The sequence below is a fragment of the Monodelphis domestica genome, chromosome X (assembly GCF_027887165.1).
Source record: "Monodelphis domestica isolate mMonDom1 chromosome X, mMonDom1.pri, whole genome shotgun sequence".
Classification (NCBI taxonomy): Eukaryota; Metazoa; Chordata; class Mammalia; order Didelphimorphia; family Didelphidae; genus Monodelphis; species Monodelphis domestica.
Genome location: NC_077235.1, coordinates 84,780,905 through 84,799,864, shown reverse-complemented (window position 1 = coordinate 84,799,864; position 18,960 = coordinate 84,780,905). Strand labels below are relative to the sequence as shown.

Sequence of the window (18,960 nt, the reverse complement as noted above, 5' to 3'; positions counted from 1 at the left end):
TGGAGCCATAGTCTCTACAGCACTGGAAAGGGGAAGTGGGGAACTGGGTGAAGGCATAGTTTTTACATAAACTTGTGTTGTTTCCTTGGTTCTGCTATTTTGGCCTCTCAGTAGCATGGGAGGTGGTGGAAGGGTACCGAGTGAATTTAAGGTCACCGAGCATCAATTCCTAAGGTTTTTTTGTTTACTATTTTGTTTTTCAAACTTCTGTTGGATTCTGGGTGTTCTAAAACGTGGAAACAGCTCAAGCTGCTTTATCTTTGGTGCATAATTTCTGTTTTGGAGAGATTTGAGAAGTTAGGGGGAGCAGAACAAGTACTGTCTGCCACCTTGGTTGTTCATTTGAATTAGGGTTAGGGTCTTTATTTTTGTCAGCAATGGGAATCTCTAGAAGTGAAAATACACACAGAGTAAAGGGAAAAAAGGAAACCCTAGGGTTACAAACATTGTCACAAAAGGACATCAGCAAGGGGCAGCTAGATAGCACAGTGTTGATTGTGAGACAGCAGGTAAGGGTTTAAAAAAAAGAAAAGAATAGCAAGATAGAGAGGAGTTGACAGGCTTGTATAACTACCGTCTCCTTTGGAAGAAATGCTTTAGTTACAAATTCAGGGTGGCTTATTTCCTAAGGGAAAACAGCCGCCATCTCTTGCCAACTAAACACAGAATTTTTCTAGAATCCCTGGGTCAAAAGGACCATGAAAAAGTGGGGAGGGAGGGAAGGAATTTTGATACTAGGAAATCTTTCTCTTGGAAACTATTAGTTAAAAGAGACTCTCTAAAGAGAGTTTTCTAGCCTAAATCTAAAGATACTGATATCCTTGTAGATTTGGGAGAGAAAAAAAATCTGTGAAGTCAAGGAGCAAAACTTTAGATCTAGGAAACTGAAATTTTTTCCTATTATTTTTTACCAAATAATCAAGGATAATTCTTTATAGCATATTTGATCCGTGAATGGCAATTGCAAGTACTATTGTTTTGTTGCTGTGAATAAAGTGCTAGCTTCTCTATATCGGTTTCTGAATACCAGAATTGGGGAATAGATACCATGGAATGTTTTCCCATTAAGATAATTGATGCATCTAGTTGTTTTAATATTATAACTCTTGATGGCAATATTTTATATATGTAACATGAGAAGAGGAAGTTCATCTGAATGCTTCAACTAATTTATGAATCACCACCCACAGAAACCTTGGTTTGGGAAACGACATTCCTCCTCTGCTTAATGATTGTATTGTGTTCAAATTATATATTCATAGCTTAATTTGGTATTGGTAACCAATACAGCAGGCAGGGGAAAAGCTGGAAATCCTAGCAGAATTCACAGGGAATGGGAGCGAATGTGTGGGATGTGACCAAAATGTGAAATAGGCTGTTTATACCTGTGTCAGTGATAAATGTGATTGCCAGAAAGCACACTGCTTTCTGAACCACAAGACTACAGCCTGTTCGAAATTAGTCACAGCTTGTCTGAATCTGCACAGCTGTATCAAATGATTTTAAAAGCCTGCTCTAGCTCCAGGATCGTCTACAGGAGTGGCTGCCCCCTCCCTCTGCTCCCAAACCTGTTACTAGTGTCTACTGGGCTCTCTCGGATTTCCTCTCCTCACCCCCACCCCCAGCCTCCCTTCTCAACAGCACTAGTACTGTCCAAGGTACTGCTGTTCTCCCAATCACCCAGGTTTCCATCCTCAGCCCCAAATGCCTGCATTGACAACAAGAATCCAAGCTGGGTTTTTTTTAAACATAATCAATTTTAGTTTTTAATGAACAAAACAATTCATTTCAACATAAAAACAAAATTCTGGGTCATAGAGATGTTTACAGGGATTACATTTATATAAGCAACTTACATACAGATTCATAAGATGTTAACAAAATTTGTGACAAATAGGCTATTTTTCTGTTTGAATATCAAGAACATTATAGTTAATGCAGAGCACTACAGATAATCTAGTAGTCGTCACTAAGGTTTTCTTAAGTCTTCACTTAGATGATGTTATATCTAGCACATTAAGCAGGCAGAGTCTTTCAGATGCTTAAAAACTGGAATCTTTGGTTACTGCCTTGTCAGCTGCCTTGCACACAGAAGCCAACAAATTTAAGAATGTTTAAGTTTACAACAGTCAAACCCCAGGGAGGAAGAAACAAAACAAAACTTCACAAGTGTACAATTGTAGCATTTACAATTATCACAACCATGGTTGAAAACTGTTCATGCCATTCTTTTGAAACAAGATTTCAAAGCACAATTTAGGGTTAGGATTGGATCAAAACAGAAGGTAACAAAAAATTGGCATATACACAATTTCTCTCCACTGCCTGTGTGTCAACCATTTAAACTTTTCTCCTGGAAAAATGCAATAGAAAACTGAACATCATGTTTCACTATGTCAGTTAATATTCACAAACACAGCAGCTACAACTCTGAATGTTGGACCAATGTTGACCAGAGCCAGTTTATACTGAAATTAGGATCTTTACATCAAGTAAATGGTTACCCACAACCACTGGCAAGTGTACATGTGAACTAAAATGTCTACACTGGGGGAGTAACAAGATCGGCTCTGATCACCTGCTCTACTTCATATGTTTCTCTGTGGGGTTCTGGGGGTCTGCTAACCCGAACCCGCTAACCAGAGCAGTCCTTTAGGTCATTTTCTGCTTTAACATTGTCCAGTCGAAAGTGTAGTCGTACTGGTGGTTCAGAGTTCGGAAAAGAATGCGGAACAGCTGCCTCAGGTACATGTAATCAGGAGCCTCTTCGAAGCGAAGGCCACGGCAGTAGTTGAGATACATGGCGAATTCTGCCGGGAACCCCTGGCACAGGACCTCCACGGGGGTGGACATCTTCTTCTCACTGATCTTCTCGTACTTCTGCTTCTTGGTGGCAGCCTTCAGGCCTTGCCAGGGCAGGCTGCTCTTGTTGAAATACATCAGCACATAGCCCAGGGACTCCATGTCATCTCGTCGGCTCTGCTCGATGCCCAGGTGGGCATTGATGCTGGCATACCGGGCCGTGCCAGTGAGGTTCTTATCTTCCCTGTAGGGAATGTGCTGCCTTGTTCGGTTGTCGCGGTACTTTTTGGCCAGTCCAAAGTCAATGAGGAACAGCTTGTTGCAGTGAGCCCCAATCCCCATCAGGAAATTGTCGGGCTTAATGTCCCGGTGGATGAAGTTCTTGGTGTGCACGTACTCGATCCTGCTGATCATCTGGTCGGCCAGCATGAGCACGGTTTTCATGGTGAACCTGCGCGAGCAGAAATTGAACAGGTCCTCCAGGCTGGGCCCCAGGAGGTCCATGACGAGGACGTTGTAGTCCTTCTCCTGGCCGTACCAGCGCATGTGGGGGATGCCCACCCCTCCCTGCAGCACCTTGTACAGCTTGCTCTCGTACAGCAGCTGCGGGTGCTTGGCCTTCTGCGACTCCAGCTTCACCGCCACCTCCTCGCCATTGGTGATGTTGATGGCCAGGTAGATGTCACCGAAAGAGCCGGCCCCGACCTTCCTCAGCAGCTCGTACTTGCCCCCGACTATGCTGCTCGCCATCCTGCAGGGCGGTCGGGGACGGGGCGGCGCTGAGGTGATGGTGACCGGCGGGAGGGCAGGGAAGGAAAGGGCCGCGGACCGGTCGCGATGGGGTCGCTAGGCGCGGATTTGGGCCTTACCCACTGGGCGCGAGCTGCCGAGCTGAGCCGGGACTGGGCCTAGCCTTGGTCTTGGTCTTGGCCGCCGCCGCCGCTGCGCAGATTGCCGCCTCCTCCCGGGCCTCTGGGGCTCCGCGGATTTTGCGCCGCCGGTTGCAGTAGTAGACCGGACAGCTGCTGTCGGGTCCCGCCGCCCCCACTGCCGCCTCTGTGGCCTCCCCACCTAAAGCCGTGGCCGCTGCGTAGCTGCCACTGCTGCCGCTGCTGCCGCTGCTGCTACAGCCCCAGTCGCCACCGCCACCGCTGCGGTTCTGGGCTGACGTGACAGGCTGAGAGAAGCGCAGAGCGTGGAGGCGGGGCCTCGATGCCGTAACGACGTCATCCCGCCCACTCGGACTGCGGCTCACTCCTACGCCGCCATCTTGTTCCCCTGGCTACCTCCGCCCCCCACAGTCCCCAACCCGCCTCGAGCCTCTCTATCGCGGCGGTGCGGCGAGTCTTGTCCAATGGCTGGCCTGGTTTTAGCCTTTCTACATTGTCAACGCCCTTCGAGTCCAGCTCCTTCCCTCCATCCCCCCAGCACCCCTCCTTTTGGTGCAGGGCCGCGTCACCCCCAACCTAGACCACTGCAGTAGCCTTCTGATTGGCTCCCCTTCTTGAGTCAGACTCTAAATTATCCGCCAACGCGTTGCCACGGAGATGTTCCCAAAGCGCAGATCTGACCAAGTCATCGCCTCCCCCTCCTTCCAACTCAACAAACTGCAGGTGCTTTCTGTGGCGTCTAAGAAAATACAGAGACCCTCGGCCTGCTTTTTAAAGCCCTCCACAGTCCTGCCCGTCCCTTACCTTCCCAGTCTTGGTGTTTTATTTAAAGAATTCGTATTAGCCTTTTTCTTTGTACCTAAACATTTTCCCCAGCATCTCTCCCCCTCCCCCAGCTGAGAGCCATCCTGTGCAACAGATAACCCTGTTTAAGGTTTAAAAGAAAAGAAATAAGCAAAAGTGATCAATAAATGGGAAGACTCTAAAAAGATCGACATCTGCTACATCCATGGACCTCCCAGCTTCTACAGAGGCCCGACAGGGGAGAGGTGTCTCAGAGTCTTCTTTCCAGCTCTCCTTGTTTATTGAAATGCTGCAATATTCATTTTTATTGTCTTTTATGGTCGTTCTCTCCATTTACAACGTTGTAGTTGTTGGCTGTTGTTTTCTTGGCCCTCTCTACTAATTGACTGGGCAACAGTTTACACATAGATCTTTCCTTGTTTCTCCATGTTTATATTCCATGAAATTCAGGTATCACAATTGATTTCACCATGCCCTAATCAATGAGAATCCTCGATGTTTTAAATTCTTTAGTTCTCTGGTACTCTTAATGGAAGATGCTAGGTTCTCTGCCATTAGCTCTATGCCCTTCAAGGGCAGTGGGGTACTCTGCACCCCAGTTCCATTCAGCCATTAAGACAGATTAGCCTTTACAAAGAAAAATTGATCTCAAAGGTACAATCACAAATAAACTCCTCCTCAACACATGGAAGGCAAAAATCCCTTTCTCTTTGGACTATCTCAGTCTCTGGAGAGGTAAATAGGATTAGGTGCATATTTTACCTACATTCTGGTGGTCAATATTTATTAAGCACTTACTATGTGCTAAGCACTGCCATAAGCCCTGGAGATACAAAAAGAGGCAAATTTTTTTTAAAAAGTTACGTCCTACCCTCAAAGGAGTTTACAGTCTAATAAAGGACACAAAAAGGAAACAATTATGTGCAAATGAGTTTAAAAAGATTAAAAGGAAATAATTAAGAGGCAGCACTAAAATGAAGAGGGGTTGGAAAAGGCTTCCTGTAGAAGATGGGGTTTTATGTGAAGAAATCCAAGGAGATCACTAGTTGGAAGGAAAGGAAACATTCCAGGCAAAGGCAGACTTGCTGAAAATGCTCAGTCAAGAGAATCTTGTTGAGAGAATGGAACATCCAGGAGGCCAAGAGTCACTGGATAGAAGAGTGTGTGGGAGTAAGGTTTATACCTTAAGAGAAGACTGGAGGGGCAGCTAGGCGGCTCAGTAGATAGAGTCAGGCCTGGAGTCAGGAGGTCCTGAGTATTCTTTGCTGGGTGACCCTGGACAAGTCATTTAACCTCCATTGCCTAGCCTTCACCACTCTTTTGCCTCAGAACCAATGCACATTATTGATTCTAAGACAGAAGGTAAGGTTTTTAGAAAAGGACAAAAGAAGGGAAGAAGACTGAAAAAGGTTGGAGAGGAGAAACTTAAGTGATAAAGAGCTCTGAATGACTGAGTGTTTTGTATTTGCTCTTAGAGGCAATAGGAAGCCACTAAACTTTATCAAGTAGGGGAGTGTATTTTAGTAAGATCACTTCAGTGGCTGAATGGAGGATGGCCTGGGGTGGGGAGAGACTTGAGACTCAGTAGCAGGCTATTGTATTAGTCCAGGTGTGAGTTGATAAGAATCTATACAAGGCAGGTGACCTCCTCAAAGGAAAGATGTTGCAAAGGTGAAGTCAGCAACCCTTGGCAATACCTTGGATATGGGGGGTGGGGTGGAGGGGAGAAACAATGAAGAATCTGGGATGACTCCTGGATTAGCCCAAGAGTTTGGGAGAATGGTGTTGCCCTTGACAGTAATAGGAAAGTGAGTGGGGTTAGAGGATATATTGAATGTAAGGTACCTACTGGACAGTTTAAGATGTCTGAAATATAACCGAAGTTTTGAGATTGGAAATCAGCAGAGAATTTGGGGCAGGATAGGTGGATTTAAAATCATCAGCCTAGAGATGGTAATTAAATCCATAGATCACCAAGTAATATAGTAATAGGGGAAGAAGAGAAGATAATCCAGGACAGAACTCTGGGGTACACCTATAGTTAGAGGCATGAACTGGAGAAAGATCCATCAAAGGGGATGGTTGGATAGGTAGGAGAACCAGAAGAGAGTCATGCCCTGAATACCTAGAGAGAAAAAGAGTATCAAGGAGAAGAAGTGATCAATCAATCAATCAATCAACATTTATTAAGCACCATTTGCCAGGAACTGTGCTAAGTAGAATATCAACAGTATCGAAGGCTGCAGAGAGGTCAAGGAGAATAAGGATTGATAAAAGGCCACTAAAATTAGATTTAGCAGCTAAGATCATTGGTACCTGGAGACAGCAGTTTCAGTGGAATAATGTCAGAAGCCAGACTGTAAAGAGTGAAGAAGAGAAAGAGAGGAGAGAAAGGGGAGCCACCAAGTGGATGGCCTTTTTGAGGAGTTTAGCTAGAAAGGGCAGGAGAAATATGATAACAGCAGGGATAGAAGGATCAAGTGAGGCTTTTTTGAGGATGAAGGAGACATGGGCATGTTTGCAGGTAGAAGGGAAGCAGCCTGTAGAGTAACAGAGATTGGAGATAAAGTAAAGATTAGAGATTTCCAAGGGGGCAATCTGTTGGAGGAGACTGGATGGAATGGGATCGATGGAACCAGTAGAGGAGTTGGCCTTGGACAGGAGTAAGGCCACTTCATCACTTGCAACAGTGGTGAAGGGGAGAGAAGCAGAAGGCACCTGAAAGGTAGGAGACAAAGAAGAGGGAAGGAAGGAGAGGTAAATAGTCCCAGTTCCAAACTCCCAGACCCCTCAGGCTCAAATCTCTGGTACCTTAGCTTTTCTTGGCTTCCTTGGTGGGCTGGCTGGCTGTAACATCTTGTCCTGGAAATATCCAGTGGTTCCTTGATACTCATCAACAAACCAAGATCTAAAAGACAAAATAAGGTTTATTATATATGTTTCATTACAAGCCCAGAATTCAAAAATAACTCTGAATTAGGGAGGAATAGAGGTTTCCTGAATTTTATATCATTTCTATATTACATCATTTTGACCTAGGAAAAGAATACAATTTTGGAATTTACAACCACCAACAGGAGAAAGTAAAGATCTATATTACAAAGATATACTTGAGTTTCAAAGATAACTGGTAGAAGAAAATCACATCAGATCTAGTTTGTCAAAAAAAATCACTCACAAGGGATTTTCAAGCACCAGATGTGTATCTTGATTTATCTTGATTGAAATAATTGGAAGTCTCAGGAAAATTTCAGCCAGCTATGTGAACTTTACTTTCCTCACAATCAAAGTGGCTTTCTGGGCCCAAATAATAATAGCTAAGAAGGAATAAATTATTGAACAAAACTCTTACAGCAATTCCACCTGGAATCCTGGCTCTCAAATATCCTTGGGGACATAATTCTCAGTCTGATGGAAATAACCTCTGAGTAGGAAATTCACTCACTGTCTTAGTTTTGCCAAGATAGCCAAAGCTAGAAGGGGAGAGAGAGTGCCTCCAGCTTGGGATATCTAGACATGGTCAGGCAATACCTCCAGAGAGGGAAGATAACAGTTCACCCATAGCAGACTGAAGAGGTGAATGACTTCCTCTACTGGCTCTGCCTTTACCCTGCCTGAGGAATGAATCTGGAGTTATGAGGATTTGTTTCTATTCCATATTGTTTGTTCTCAGTTTCAGGTACATGGGCAAGTCACTTAACCCGTTTGCCTCAGTTCCTTCCTCTATCAAATGAGCTGGAGAAGAAAATGGCAAACACTCCAATATCTTGGTCAGGAAAACCCCAAAAAGGTTCACAAAAAGTTGGGCATGAGTGAGAAATGACGGAACAACTTCCTGACCTCAGATCCAGTGCTCTGTGCACTCTGGCTCCCCCTTGCAGCCTTGAAAATAGAGTTAGATATTTTTACAACCCAGTGGAATTGTTTGTCAGCTCCGGGAGGAAGGAGGGAAAGAAAATGTATCATGGAAACATGGAAAAATATTTTAAAAAATAAATGTAAAAGTAAATAGAGTTAGAAACAGATGGAGATGGCAGGAAATCACCCTTATGAGCCTCCATGGGCATAGACTGCTGCTCAGGAGGTCAGAAGGGAGGGGAGAGGAGCATAAAGGAAGTAGGCCACCTGGGGCCTCCAAACTGAAACCAGTTTCTAGTCTGCTGAAGGTTACTATGGTCAATCCCCTCAGAATTTAGCACCCAGGGACAAACTCCAGTTCTATTGTTCTATTTTGTGGCTTCAGTTACAGCCCTAACAGTAATAACTCATATCTCCTTAGTGCCTTAAGATCTGCAATGCATTTTACACATAATAACTCATTTGATCCTTCCAATAAATCTATGAGCCCTAAAGAAAGGTACAGAGCTGGAAGGAGCTTTGGAAGTCATCTAGTCCAACCCTCTCATTTTGCTGGGAGCAACTGAGCCCTAGTGACTTGCCCATCATCACATAAGCAGTATGGGGCTGATAGGAGGATTTCAATCCAGGTCTTTTGCCTCTCAATCCAGCACTCTTTCTACTTTTCTGCATAGTTAGCACGATTGACCTGCTGTACAAATAAGGAAATGGAGTTTGAGAGAAGTGAAGTTATTCAACCAGAGTCAGACAACTAGAGTTCTTCTGTCTTTCCAGGGTGCCTCCTGACACTTGATAAACCTGAAGCCTGATCCTGAGAATTCACCTGGACACAAAGGGTGCCTTACTAAGCATTGGGGGATTCCTGTCAAGAGGCTAAGGATCTCCAGGAATGGTATTATCATCACTGCTGCTGCTGAGAAAGGGGATGTTAACGTTTGATCTAGAAGAGCCCAAATGACTGAGAAGATGGCATGTGAGAACAGGATTGAGATTCTCAGATAATGCCTTAAAATCTAGGAACAATTGCTAGGAACAGAGTGTACCAAATGAAAGCCAGGGTGCCAATATTTTGAAGGAAATCGCTCAAATAGCTGCCTGTCAGGCAGATGGGAAACCAGCCTGGGTATGTAGCTGGATAGTAAGTGAAGCTAAACATCTGGTGCATAGGGCTAGTCAGGCAGTGCCAGGCATTGTACTAAGCCCCAAGGAAACAAAAAGAAAGACCAAAACAGTTCCCCCACTCAAGGAACTCATCATCTAATGAGGCCAAGAAACCATGTAGAAACCATTAGGTACATGCAAGATAAATAAGGGGCCCTGGGAAAGACTCCCTGCAGAAGCCAGGAAACCTTAGGAGGCTGGTTTTTACACACTCAGTCACAAATTAACTAAAGTCATCCCTAGGATGGGCAAGCCAGAGATGGGTGAATTAATTTTTCAGGTTGATTGTGGAGGGGATTGGTCCAGATGAGGATAGGTAGGTAAATAGTGGGCATGCAGTGAGCTATAACTGGTTTGTATCACTGGGACTAAGTAAGCTAGATGCCCTGTGAAAGGGAAGCATGCAAGAAGTTAACCAACATTTAAAAACGCCTACTGGAATGAGAGCTGAAGAAACAAGGAGGTGTTGGTCCTGTTGAACTTTGCCACAGGCAGATCCCATCCTCCAGATGCCACCTGACAAACTAAAGGGTTCAGAGAAGACAGACCACAATTGGAGAAAGGCAATGCCTCTGAGTATTTGAAAGCAGCTGTCATATGGTGTCTTGGGCCAAATGGGATATGAGCAGCGAGGGGCTATTACTGAGGCAAATTTGGGGTCAACTGCCTTGAACTAGATGGCTTCTGAGCAATTCTAGAGAACTCTCTTCTTGCACATCCTGAAGCCATTTCCTTTACTCCCATGCATACTCCAAGTTTCCAGTCCTCAGAGGGTTAAGTACTCTTGCCCTCATGGTTCTGGAGGACAAACTCTATTTCTAACACTGTTAGACTTAATTAATATTTATTGATGGTATACGGAAAACTGTCCATATGATGTATTTCACCCCCACCCATTCCAAATTCTGGGGCATATCTTTCACAAGTACATCCACAGATGTTGGGAAAAGTCAGCTTAAATTTAGAATATAATGGTAATTTTCTTTCTCGCTTGAAATGTCTTTCTGCATCTCTATCCTCCTGGTGTCCCTTTCCTCCTAGATGGAAACATTTCTCCCACTGGTCCATTCTCCCTCATCCCAGCAGGATGCACTGGTGATGAAATGATTGGGGGGCAGTATAGAGGAAAGAAGAGAAAGTGAAATTCCTCCAGATATTTAAGGACTTCAGACTCATGGTCAGTCTATGGATTAGCCAGTCATCCCAATCAATGAGATTGATGCTTCATAAAGAGCTCAGAGGGCTAGATCATCTTGTTTTAAACTTCATCTTGCCTTGATGCTGATTAAATGACATTAAATGAGGAGGGATGTGTGGGAGACTCTTTCCTTTATATTTTATGCCCGTGTGATCTGTTATGAACATGTCAAATACACAGGGAGTGTATCCACTGCACAGATCACATCATATTCTATCTTCCTGCATCATTAGTTGTATACCCGCCAAATTTCTTCCTAGTATATTAAGTTCCTTGAGGTTAAGGACTACATTTTCATTTTGATAGTCCAAGAGATAAACTCAGAACCTGATCTGAGTTAGAGAATTAATATGTATTTTGAGTATTCAGGAATACAAATTACTAAATTGTAAGGAAAGGATAGGGGGATGGGGAGTGGGGTGGGACACCTAGGTGGCTTAGTTGACTGAGATCCAGACCCAGAGCCAGGATATCATAGATTCAAATATAATTTCAAATACTTCCTAGCTGTATGATCCTGGGCAAGTCACTTAACCTCTTTGGCTAGCCCTCCCTGCTCTTCTGCCTTAGAACTAATACACAGTATTGACTCTAAGATGGAAGTACAAGGCGAGGATTTAAACAACCCCCCCCCCCGAAGGATATAGGATGTGTATCCTACATACTATATAAAAGGGGCCAACGTGCCATGAGAAATGTGAGGAAGGAGAGGTTACCTGGGAATCATAGGCTGCAGGAGAGGGAGGAACATAGGCACAAGGCAGCTCTGGAAGAATCCTATGGATTTTCCTTACAAGCTAACCCCTGATAAAAGCAAAAGGAGGGAAGAATCTTGGGTTGTTTGAGTTGGGGACAGTGTGCTCCTGCATCTTCTTTATTCACTGTCTATTCACATTTTCCCAGGTTGTTTGAAATTCCTTCTATTCACTGTTTTACAGAGCAAGAGTGTCATGTAAATACCTATATCACAATTTGTTCTGTTGGGCCCTGGTTGCTGGGTTCATCTAATGTCAAGTTTGGGGATGCCATCTGAAGTGATAGAGAATATCTTTATCTCACTGGGATCTATCAGTTTTTGTTTGCCCAACTTAGGATCAATGGTATCTCTGGACCAAAGGGTATGTTATTTTCGCCTGCAATTTGAACTTGCTTTCAGTTGTTAATTGTGTAACCCATCTTTAGAACCTATGTTTTTAGGGGAAAATGGAGAGAGCTCTGCGACTGGTTAAGATCTGGCCTCACACTAGCTGTGTGATCCTGGGCAAGTGACTTAACCCTGTTTGCCTCATTTTCTTTACCTGTAAAATAAGCCAGAGTAGGAAATGGCAAACCACTGTGGCATCTTTGCCAAGAAAACCCCAAATGGGCTTACAAAAAGTCAGACACAACTAAAATGACCAACTAGTCTCTTATAGGCACTAAATAAACAAGAGTTTCTTTAAGAGCTTTGATGTAGACAGTGAATGGAAGGGATTGTGGAAAACAGGCCTCAGTGGGGAATTTCTCCCTTTGGAGTCCCAAAGAAGGTGTGTGTTTTTTCTGTAACTTGTGAAGAGGTAGGTGAGGAAAGGCAGAAGATCCCAGACTGCACTCCTGGCTCTTTCTCTCCTCCCCACCCCATCACATATACCCTTTTGTTGAAGAAAAGCTATTAATACTGCACTCTGGGTATTCAGCATGAGTCTGTGAAAAACGGTTTTTAAATCTCCCATTAATATAATACTTAAGCCTTTTTTAACCAAGAGTGAAAAATGTAACAGTAACCTAGCTACAAGCCCCTCATCCCACCCCCTCCCTGCCCTCAGACAACTGTCTGCACCAAGACTGGAGCTAATATTTATAGGAATTTTGAACAAGGAAAATGTCATCAGATGCTCAAATAGAATTTTGGGGTTAACTAATGGAACCCTAATCCCTTAAAGAAGCCCTTGCTGCTGATCCTTCCCCTCAAGGACCTTAAAGAGTCTCCTAGTCTGGGATCAAAATCAGAATCCTTTCTGAACGGGGAAGAAAAGGAAAAAGACACCCCCCCCCCCAATGAAAAAGAAAGCACTTTCCTTAGGTGGGCTGCAAGTCAAGAGTTGGGGGCAGGGATGAGAAAGGCAAGAATTCTCACAAGAGGTACACTCTTGAACACCTTCTGTCTGCACCCTTCATCCATTCTCTCCTAAGAAAAAGATCTTTTGTTTTTGGCTTTCTCCACACTTTCGACCAGGGGAAAAAAATCTGAAATTAGGGTTTTCAGACTAGAGAGATTTATTTATTTTTTAATTTCTAGAGAAACTGAAAAGGAGGTTTTAAAATTTTCTTTCATAAATTGTTCTCAGTGAGTGAGTGAGAGAGAGAGAGAGAGAAAGAGAGAGAGAGAGAGAGAAGGGGGGAGGGAAGGAGGAAGGGAGGGATGGAGGAAGGGAGAAAGAGAGGAGAGTGTCTCCTTGATTTCCATTCTCAGGCACAAATCCAAGGAGAGGGAAGGGATGGGGGGAGGGGTGGCGAGGAGGGAGATCAGCTCTCCCCCACCCTCTCCACAAGGGAACAAAGCATCAGTTTTAGCCACCACAGTCCTCCTCTCCGCCCTCACCGGTTCCCAGGAATCCTCTAGACTCCCCTAAACGCTCTAGTGGGGGGAGGGCGGACACGACGGGAGAGTCTTGACCCAAAGGCAAATTCCACTCCCCCCTCCCCCTTCAACCAGGACAAAAATTCCCTTCCCCCCTTCCCTCTTTTGTCCCGGGCCCGGGCAAGTAGGCAGCAGAATTGGAGGTGACTGGGTGAGGGAGAGGGAGAGAAGAAGAGGAAATGGGAGTGGGGGTCCATTCCAGGTGCTCTGTCCCCTTCCCTGCCTTTTGGACCGGGGTTGCTCACCTCAGAATACAGCAGAAGCCGCTGGACTAATGTCCTCGGTAAGCTGTCGGGGCTCGGATTTGGGCTCCTCCTGCGCAGTCTAGAATGAACTTCCAGCTCCCTACTCTGTATCTGCCACGCGAGCCAAGCCCCAGGTCCTATTCTGTGACCCCTACCCGGTACCTGGCTCTTCACTTCTGGAAGCCCAGGATTCCCCACGCTAGCCCAATTCACTTTGCTGCCCGACTCCACCCCCGGTTTCCAATCCCAAATCGGAATCCCAGGGCTGCTATGGACCCACAACGAATTACAAGCTAGGGGATGTCCACATCGATCGGACTGGAATCTGAATCCAAATACACAGGCAAGCGAACCCTCAGCTCCTTCCTCCTTCCACGCCGTCTGGCTGGATTTCCACGAAGTCTACAACTCCCCCGTCCGCGACGCTGCCTATCCGACAGCTGGTTCCGGCCAGAACTCCCCAGCTTCCAGCACCTTCCAAGAAGATTTCCAGCATTTGTTCTGCCTGGGTACCAGACGGCCCCGGGGGACGGGGGAGGGGGCAGGGTGGTGGTGGGGTTTGGCATCTTCTCACTTCTGCGTCTTTTATTGGCTACCTGGCGGGAGGCAAGGTGGAACACCAGACCCCACACACTCTAGCGGCCGCCTGGCCCCGAACCTCCGCCTCCAGCTTCCACAGCGTGGCCTCCCAGTTCCAGCCCTCCACTTCCAGCCACATTCCGTTCTTCCGGGCGCAGCCACGCCTCTTCAACCCTTTTAATTCACCCTCACCCCTTTTCTCGGGATCGAGGGGAATCCGAGACAAGGCAACGGGCCTCGCTCTCTTCTCAGTCCCGTCCCGCTTCCTCTTCCACTCCAAAGTGGCTGCCTTTCTCCTGCTCAGTCGTCCGCCAAGCAGGAGCCACGGGCTCCCAGGAGTTCTAGTCTTGGACAAGGCCCGAATCTTCCACTGGGACGGTCGGAATTCCCCTCATTCCCCTCCTGGGTCCTTAAATCAAGGCTCGAATTTAGACAGCCCAAGCCCGAAGGACTCTCAGAACAAAGGACAACTTTCCTGCCCCGAGAGACATAAAAGCAACATGGAGTTCCCCCGTGTTCATCCTCATGGCTTGCTCTGTTTCTGGAAGTCTGCCTCTGAAATCCCGGGGCCTTGGTCAGCTTTTCTTTCCATCCACCCAGCCCCGCCCTCTCTACTTCCTTGGAACGGTTGTCTGAGGGATTTTCCCCAGGGGGTCTTCTCTGGTCTCCTGGAGGGGGCCGGGCTTCACCCTAGGGGGAAGTTTATTGGAGCAAGCTTTACTTTGCAATCTTGTTATCTTGCTCACTTCAGCCTTCCCCTTTCGCAACAACCTTGGTCTCTTTCCATTCCTTTCACAAGATGCTGCATCTCCCGACTCCGAGCATTTCCCCTGGCTTCCCCACATGCCTGTCTGTAAGAAGTTTTTCCTGTCGGCCCCTTCCCTAGGTTACCTCTAAAATTGGACTATAGATTATGCTGCGGGTTCCCTCCCCTATTACATGACGACTGCTTTGAGACCAGGGGCTGTTTTCGCTTTTGTTTCTATGCCCAGCACAGAGCAAATGTCTAAAAGGCGCTGCTTGCCTTGCCTTCCCGCAGATGTAGCTTCTAGGCAAGTGCCCTCTGCCCCTCCTCCCCTTCTGGGTTACTTAACGGATCACCTCTGCCCTAAGAAGGGGACCATTTCTCTTCTTTCCGTAGCTACTACAGTCTTGGGCTCCCAAGGCTGATTTCTGGTGCCTTACTGCTTTCTTGGTACTGAATCGATCTGCCCTACATTGGCATTCAAATCCTCTCTCTGTTGGTACTGGGGCAAGAAGACCACCCAGACGATGACTTTGGCCCTTCTCCATTAGCCTCTCTGTGGGCTTGTATGAGTTCGTACATGAGTGTAGCATGTTTCTAACAGAGTGGAGCCACAGTCTCTGAACACCATGCCCCCCCCCCCCACAGTGCTTGGAGGGTAGAGAGGGACTGAAGATCTGGGGAGAATGGGCCACTGCATAGTGGTGGAGGGAAACCATTGTTCCCTAACCTTTCCCACAGCGACCACAAAGCTTTCTTTGTGCTTACTTAGCTTGGGCTCTCCATGGTCCTGGTAACTCCAAAGAAACTCCCTACACTGTCTAGCTGCTACTCAAGCACGTCTGGATGTGGCCAGGATTCCCCAGCCCCTGGGGTCCCTGCCTGCTGTCTCCAGCCCCAACACTAATTACAGTCACTACCAGGCTATCCTGGCCCAAGAGACCCCGCTTCCTCTGTCCATCCTTGCTCTATGTTGGATCCTCCCATCCTAACCTTCTTGAAGCCCTCTCACTTCTATCCTGCCCAGCCTCCGAGCCTCTGTCCTTTGTCCTCCCCTTTTTTCTCTTTTTCCTTTCTGTTCTCATGAGTTCATGCTACTCTCCATCCTCGTGGAGTGGCACAATGGGAAAGCTAGGCTGATTGGTTCCTCCTTTGACTAACTGCCCTTCCCATCCCCAAACAGTTCCTTTATTCCAGGACCCTCTACAAGTCTGAGACCCAGCAGACACTGCAGGTGCAGCAGGAATCTGGGATTCACCCTTGGCCCTTGACATGCCATCGTTCTTCTTAGCTTCTGTGCCTGCTAAAGCAAAGACCTTCCTCTTTCCCCGCCCTTGCCTGTCTGAGGCCCAAATCTGTACCCCTGCCTCTAACCCAGACAGTGGGATTCTCAGGTAGAAGTCAGTTATACTTCTGGGGTCACGTTGTGATCAGTCCATCATTGTAACATCCCACCCCAACAATGGGCTCCTTCTGCCAGTCTATAGGCTGTGCCCTCCCCCTCGACTCTTGGACTACTCAGCTTGGCACTTTTACCAACCCCTTCCCTCAAAGTTTCTCATTTCATTTACATACTCAAATACCTCAAGACTCAGACTCTCTTGGACCACTAGCAATTATGTTGGACCTATGTAGGACAGGTGCTGAGTTCTACCTTGCCTGGGGACTGTGAGCAAAGGCAGAGTGGGAGAGCCCTGGAGCTTCAGGCCTCTTTTTCACAAATTGGCCCTTGGTAGGAATGTCATTTCTTATTGGCCCCAAGCCTGATGGCAACAGTAGCTTTTCCAGGGCAAGGAATCTTATTAGAAAGTCAAGCATTAACAAAAAAGGGGCTCTGGCCAAGAGTTGCTTTAGTTGATAAGACAATCTCCAGTAGATAAATGATCAATGGATATAAACATGAAATTTTCAAAGGAAAAAAATAATTTCTCAATGACCCTAGGGTGCAATGATCCAAATCACTAAAAATGAGGGAAATGCCAACTAAAGCAAGTCAAGTGTTCAACGTCCAACCCATGAGTTCATTCAAGATGGCCAAAGAAGAAATTGGCAGATGGAGAGAGAGAAGAAAAGCAGGCATATTAATGACAGGATCAAAGGAAATGTGAACCAGCCTGCTGTTCTGGAAGATGAATTTGTGCCTCAAAAGGTACTTCACACTTTGGACCCAATTATCCCACTTCTGGGGCTGCCCAACCCTTAAAGAAAGAGTAAGAAGACCCATATGGACAAAAGAACTTTTCCCAAGAGCTCCAAACTGGAAACTGAACAGGGTGCTCATCTATTTTTTCCCCATTTGAATAAGTTTATTTAGTCAATTTAGAACATTATTCCTTGGTTGCAATAATCACATTATTTCCCTCCCTCCCCTCCATCCACCCTTCCCCCAGATGACTGACGAGAAGGAGAAGGATGACCAAAAAGCCAGGGATGAAATCCAGTCTTTAAGAACCAGAATACAACAACTAGAATCTAGTGACCTCACAAGGCAGCGGGACACTATAAAACAAAACCAAAAGAATGAAAAAAATTGAGGAAAATATGAAGCATCTCATTCACAAAACAGAAGATTTAGAAAATCGAGGAGAGGCAATTTAAGAGTCATTGGTCTACCAGAAGACCATGACAAAAGGAAAAGCCTGGTCATCATACTACAGGAAATTATCCAAGAAAATTGCCCCAGTATTCTAGAACAAGAGGGAAAAGTGGATATTGAAAGAATCCACAGATCACCTCTGGTACTTAATCCCCAACTGACAACACCCAGGAATGTTATAGTCAAATTCAAGAATTATCAAACCAAAGAAAAAAATATTACAAGCTGCTAAGAAGTCGTCATTCAGATACCATGGAACCACAGTGAGGATAACACAGGATCTGGCTGCATTTTCACTGAAGGACTGAAAGGCATGGAATATGATATTCTGGAAAGCAAGGAAACTAGATCTACAATCAAGAATCAACTACCCAGCAAACCTGACTATATTCTTACTGGGGAATGTATGTACATTTAATAAAATAGAAGAATTCCAAGTATTTGTAAAGAAAAGACCAGACCTGAACAGAAAATTTGATGCCCAAGCACAGAAACTCAAGAGAATCATCAAAAGGTAATTAAGAAAGAGGGAAAAAGGAAAACAAAACAAAACAAAAAGACCCTTTTTAAAGAGACCCAATAAGTTAAAATGGTATGTATCCCTATAAGAAAAGAAGTCCTTGGTAACTGGTAAAAATTGTTATTATCACCTGGGTAGCTAGAAGAATTATACTTAGAGGGAACAGTGAAAAACTGTATAGGATGAAATAGCAAGACATAAATAGGTATATAGACATATGTATGCATAAATACATATACATATGTATATATATACATATGTATATATATATATATATATATATATATACAACTATAGCTAAGAAAGAGACTAATACTAAAAGAAATGGGAAAAGGAACAAAAGGGGGTAAATTTATATGTCACAAAGAAGCTCATGGCAGGAGGGGGAAGAAATCAATACACTGGAAGGGTAAAGAGGTTGGAGATAGGAAATACTCAATTCTTACGTGCATTGAAATTGACCCAAAGAGGGAAGAACAATCTAATCCACTGGGGCAGAGAATTTATTTGTGCCCTATAGGGAAGTAGAAGGGTAACAAATGAACTGGTGGAGAGGGAAGCAATACAAGGGAGGGAGAAGGTGGGGTAGTTTAAAAAGACTGGAAAGAAAATAAGAGGGGAATAAGAAGGGAGGGAGTAGAAAGGGAAGTAAAATAAGGGTGGGAATTAGGGGGATACATTAAAAACAAAACATTGGTGTGGAAGGAAATAGTGAAAGAAGAAAATGCAGGACTAGGAGTAGAAATCAAAATACTGGGAAATACACAGCTGGTAGTCATAACTCTGAATGTGAATGAAATGAACTCACCCATAAAACACAAGCAAATAACAGAGTGGATTAGAAACCCAAAGACTATCATATGCTGTCTACAAGAAACACACATGAGGAAGGTAGATACACATAGGATCAAAGTAAGAGAATGGAGCCAAATCTATTGGGTA

The 18,960-nt window shown here is 45.2% G+C and overlaps 1 protein-coding gene across 1 annotated transcript; it reads right to left on the bottom strand.

Moving 5' to 3' along the window:
• Window positions 1-1,737: 1,737 nt before the first annotated feature.
• LOC103103636 (casein kinase I-like) lies at window positions 1,738-4,270 on the bottom strand. Its single transcript, XM_056809478.1, has one exon. The coding sequence runs from the start codon at window positions 3,550-3,552 to the stop codon at window positions 2,653-2,655; it is 900 nt and encodes a 299-aa protein (XP_056665456.1). The 5' UTR covers window positions 3,553-4,270; the 3' UTR covers window positions 1,738-2,652.
• Window positions 4,271-18,960: the final 14,690 nt, after the last annotated feature.

Coding starts and splice junctions, on each gene's coding strand:
- LOC103103636 (XM_056809478.1), bottom strand. CDS start 3,552: ATGGCGAGCAGCATAGTCGGGGGCAAGTACGAGCTGCTGAGGAAGGTC.